Source organism: Montipora capricornis, chromosome 11, assembly GCF_036669925.1.
Source record: "Montipora capricornis isolate CH-2021 chromosome 11, ASM3666992v2, whole genome shotgun sequence".
Taxonomy (NCBI): domain Eukaryota; kingdom Metazoa; phylum Cnidaria; class Anthozoa; order Scleractinia; family Acroporidae; genus Montipora; species Montipora capricornis.
Genome location: NC_090893.1, coordinates 24,214,103 through 24,219,617, shown reverse-complemented (window position 1 = coordinate 24,219,617; position 5,515 = coordinate 24,214,103). Strand labels below are relative to the sequence as shown.

General features: G+C 39.2%; 1 protein-coding gene across 1 annotated transcript; it reads right to left on the bottom strand.

Annotated features, from left to right (window-relative positions):
* Positions 1-2,362: 2,362 nt before the first annotated feature.
* Positions 2,363-4,681, bottom strand: LOC138023797 (E3 ubiquitin-protein ligase TRIM71-like). The gene has a single exon (XM_068870868.1). It carries the CDS (start codon positions 4,679-4,681, stop codon positions 2,501-2,503), a length of 2,181 nt encoding a protein of 726 aa, XP_068726969.1. The 3' UTR covers positions 2,363-2,500.
* Positions 4,682-5,515: the final 834 nt, after the last annotated feature.

Here is a 5,515-nt window from a genome sequence, read left to right as displayed (position 1 = left end):
CCCAACGTAGCTTTTTATAGAGCTACTGTTTGTCTCTTTTTCCTCATAAAGCGAAGGTAAACAAAAACTCGAAATGGAGTATTCTTTTGATGGTGAAATGTTCGCTGTACATTAAAAATGCAAAATGATTTTAAAATAAAGACCACCCTAAGAACACTTTGAATTGGACACTGAAAGAGAAAACATCAAATTGAAGTTAAGAAACAAAGCAAGGGGAGTAAACTGACGTCTTCTTCTTAGTCATTAGTGAAGTTGAGGTTTTCTAAAACCTTTGCAGAAACCGTGGACGATAAAGCCTGGTTTTCACTAGCGACGCAAGGACAAGTGTAAGCACAAAGCACAAATGTAAGCAGCTTATGTTAGTGAAAACGAACGTCGACATAATCATGAAAATCAACCAAAGAATCCGCCATTTTGTTCAAATGCTCAGGTTTTGATGATAAAAATTACGGGCAGAAACATACTTATTAAAGACAACGTTTCGGTGTCCTCATGACACCATCATCAGGTCAAATATAATATTTTACAGATAACTCGAATATTAATGTTCAAGATTAAGTTCAAAGTCCCTAGAGGCTAGGTGAAAAGTTTTGCCTTTATCGAGTCATTTTGGATATTCAGACACGGTTTGTGCTCGCGAATAAGGAACATTTCATACACAAGACAATCAAATTTGCATGAGCATTTACATAGCTGGCATCACACGAGCCACATTCAAATTTGTAAACTACTGATTGCTCATGCAAATTTGATTGTCTTGTGTATGAAATGTTCCTTATTCGCGAGCACAAACCGTGTCTGAATATCCAAAGTGACTCGATAAAGGCAAAACTTTTCACCTAGCCTCTAGGGACTTTGAACTTAATCTTGAACATTAATATTCGAGTTATCTGTAAAATATTATATTTGACCTGATGATGGTGTCATGAGGACACCGAAACGTTGTCTTTAATAAGTATGTTTCTGCCCGTAATTTTTATCATCAAATCCATTACATTACCATGTTTGATAGAAATGCTCAGGTCCACAAGAAATCTAGAACGAGTGCTTTAATTGGCCGGACGTAGCAAATTTCCTTGTGCTTATGCTGCGTTTCGTTTTCACACAACGCAAGCGAACGCTAGCATAAGTGCAAGCACAAGGAAAAGGAAAAAGTTTTGATCCTTGTGCAACCCTGTTTTCACGGTGAATAAGCGCTCTTATGCTTGCTCTTGCGTCCCTAGTGAAAACCAGGCTTAACTCCTTAAGTCTTGTACAGCGTTGGATAAGGGAAGATCGTGATCAGTCAAAATTGATTAAAAAGTATTTATGATTTTCAAGTAGACTTCTGCACGACTGATAAGCCATGTTAAAATGAAAACACTTTCTACGTCAATTCTCCACAGAAAAGTGCTTGTCATTAATTGGCCGGAAAAAGGTGTAACCAGCTTAACACATCATTGCACAACCTTGTTCCCAGGGATTTTCCCTCACTTGAAGGGGGAAGCTCCCTCGGAACGAGGTTGATTACTGCCTACAATAGCTACCTTTAAAACGCTGAGAACAAATTGTAAGCAAACACTTAATTTACAGAAAAGATAACAAAACAAAATACTTCCAAAATTATCCATTTGAAATTAAAAATAATGTTTTTTTTTTCTCCAGTGGACTTTTCCCCGTTTTTCTCTTGCTTTCCTACAGGGTAGTTGCAGATTCTAGTACGTAGCTCTTTTTATTGGAAAGGTATAAGGGAATCTTGGCTTTCTTTACATTTTGATTCATTAACGTATGAGTTTGCACATATGGCATCAATTATGCTATTTGAAGATTGACTTCAAATGCTAAAAGAACTTGTTAAACTTTTTTAGTCAAACCTCCAATTTTAAGCCTTTTAGCTTTGATAACGAGCCAGTTATTAGCAATCAAAAACTGATAAATTCTTGGGTGACAAAGGCGCTACTGATCCCATAATATTTTATGTAAAATTTCGAATTTTCAAAGCATCATTTCTCAGAGCTTATTCCGGGGCACACAACGTCAATTTTCGGAAAATATCTGTTTGGAAGACGATTCGAGAACTAGCATTTTCGGAACATTTGTTGTAAAATTTCTTGCTTGCCTGCCTGTCCTAGAATTTTCGAACATCTAAAAAATGGTATAATTGCTCATTTTTAACGGATTTTTACCCGTAAAAAGCGGGTCATCTAGACTTTTCGGGTGCCTTTTTTCTGGCTGAAATTTTCGAAAAGGTAAGTTTTGATCCCTGTTATTTTCGGATCACCAGACTTTCGGCTATGAAATCCGAACAGATGAAACATTTTTAGGGGATAAAAATATGCCTATATCCGCCGTTTAAATACTAAATACGTTTAACAATGCTATGTTTTTGTGGTTTTGAGCTATATTCTCTTGCTGCTTATTAGAGCTTATGCAATGCTCTTTCAATATTCATTACTTTATTCTCGGCTGACTGATTAGAAAACGTTAACCTTATGCTAATGAGGCAAAAATGTATCACATCTTAATGGAAAACTAAAATGCGTCCGTTAAGTTGGTCGGCTGCTATAAGACTGCCAGCACTGTTTATAGCAACGTAAAGAGGAAATCCATTTTTGAAATACTGTTTCTTCAATTTACTCAAAAACTTGCCGCCCAGGGTGAAGAGTTGTAGTCTACGGTTACCCGAATCACACACGATTAGTCGGTTGTACTTGTCAATAACGAGTCCATCAGGGCCATCAAACTGACCATCATTGGACCCCTTACAGCCAATGTCATGTAAATACACTCCTGTTTTGTCAAATACCTTGACACAATTAGCAGATTCATAAGAAACAAAGAATTTGTCCTGGTGATATATAGCGCAGAATGGGAATTCATCACAGTCTGGGGCATTGAAGGACTGGAGCAAGTCATTCCCATCAGGGGAAAGGACCTTGATTTTCTTGTCCCCATCGTCAGTTATGATTATACGATCATCACTCGCAGTGGAAACGCGACTTGGTTCATCAAGATGTTTATCATTGATGTGTTTGATGAAGTGACCCTCCTCACTGACCAGACGAAGCTTATTGTCGCTTTCCCGAACTAAAGTCAGCAGGTCACCAGAGTCTGTAAATGCCACAGACCAAGGTGCACCATCAAGTCTTATCTCACTTCGAAACTTTCCTTCTAAGCTAAACAGTTGAATCCTTTGATTCCTGTGTTCTGCAATAGCAATCGATCCCGTTTTCTGACTCACATCAATATCGTAAATGACACCAAATTCTCCTCGCTTCTTCCCTTTTGAACCAAACTGAAAGGCAAATTGATATTGATGCTCATGAACCTGCACAATGCAAGGACTACCAGTCAGCGGCTGTCCATTCACAAGCATCTCTACACTGTGTTGTCCGGCATCTTGTGGTGTGTATGTCACTCTGTATTTGCCGTCTTTGGTGTCTTTAATGTCTGTTTTTAGTTGATCACCTTCTGGAGTCAATATGTTGACTTTGATTTTATCATCTTGTTGATAACATTGAAATCCTTCTGAATCCTTTGTAACAATGACGAAATATGTCTCCTTCCTTTCTTTTACTTCCTTGCTGTCTTGACCTTCAGCTAAGCACTTTGAGGGATCTGTCTTCGTGACAACAACTCGATCCATAAGATCCAATTTCTTTTCCACCAAGTAATGTACTTGTGGCGACATGTAAAGATCGGGTTTTCTTACATTTAACAGTTCATTACAACGTCCGAGGATGGCGTGATTTGTTTGTAAAATTTCGACGCTGAAGCTTCTATCCAAGATACTCTGACAGCGTTCGAAGCAGCTTTTCAGCTTGGTGGCAACCAGCTCGAAGTTTTCCAGTCGCGTTGCGTGATGTTTTTGTTCCGCTTCATAAATTTCACGAAACTTGTCCTTCATTTTCCTCTCGTGTTCTCGCAAATCACGAATCAATTTTTCCACAGTGTCTGTCATTTTCTTTTCCTCGTTCAAAACGTCAATTCTGTGTTTGTTTCTCAGGTCAGTTTGTTTCTTAATTTCACTCTCATATCTGGCAATTTCCGCTTTCACTTTGGCCACAGCGTCGAACATTTGCATCTTTTGTTCTTGTGCAGCTTTCTGAGTGTCTGTCATGGTGTGTCGATTATGACTCACTACAGTGCATTTGTGGCAAATCAGAACTTTACAGTCTTCGCAATAAAATTCGAGGGGTTGATGTTCATGATATTGCTGTGAACACATCACGGGTCTGTGGATCAAATCTTGCACATCTTGCGCTTGCAGTTTGTCCATCAAAACATTGCGATGACCCCTTGAGGCCTTCAAGCGTTGGTGAGCTTCAAAACAAGATGCGCACAGAAAATCCTGGCACACGAAACAGTAACATGTTGCCGTATTGTTCTCGTCACAACTGTTGCATCTTTGAGACTGTACGCTGCCATCTTCTAGAGCGAGAACATCCACCAGTCGGTTGAGATGAAACGATGACGGCAAATTCTCGAAGGTGTCTGTTTCGGGAATTTGGAATGAAGTCTGGCAAACCGGACATTTGATTGTCGCTTTTAGCTGTCTCCTTGCGAAGTTTGCATGTCTGTCGAGACACACCAGGCAGAATGAGTGAAGACATGGTAATGTCTTGGGATTTGTGACAGTCTCTATGCACAATGGGCATTCTGCTTCCTTTTTAAGATTCTTGAAAAGCTGTTGAACATCCATGATGAAGCCAAGCAACGCAAAATGAGGGCGTTTGAAATAGTGACGTCACTGAAATCCCGGGACTCTGTGCGGTCGAGTGGATGACCCCGCTACTCTGGTCTAATTTTACTGCACTTCATCAAGAACTAACACCCAACCTGAGATTTTGTTTTGGCTGAAAACTCAGGGTGCTTACCATTAAGCCAAACCGACCATTCAGAAACCGGTCGGACGAACCGCTGAAAATGGAACGACATTTAAATGACGGTCCTCTCTTCCTTATTCCTTATTCCCCCAGTCGATGGTTTTCCTAAACCATCATAGATGATGCAATAGTTCCGATGCTTTGCTTAGATTCTTAGGAGTGAGGAAGGCATCGTTTGTGAATCATCAGTTAGGACTGCTTGTGACCGTTCAAAAGAGCCTCTACGACTTCTGTATGAACAAAATTTTGAAAAGAAAACGCGGGAAATATGCGTATTTGCTCAGTTCTTGGTTTCCACGTCACGCAAAGAAAAAATAAAAACGCTTACCATTCAATAAATAATAATAATTATTATTATTATCATTATTATTATCATTATCATTATCATTATCATTATCACCATTATTATTATTATTATTTAATAGATTCTAGAGCGCTATTTACATTCACTGATCAATATAGTGTTTAGTATGAATCAGTATGGAGACTTCATGGAGGGAGACACCAACATGGCGGCCGGAAACCACTGGAAACATCTGGAGTTTACTTCGGCTTCATCAAAACATTTTTTCTCTCTGCTAAAAACATTGGCATAGACACTTCTCCTAACATATTGGTTATTGCCAACGAGCAAGCTGAGCGAAGACGCG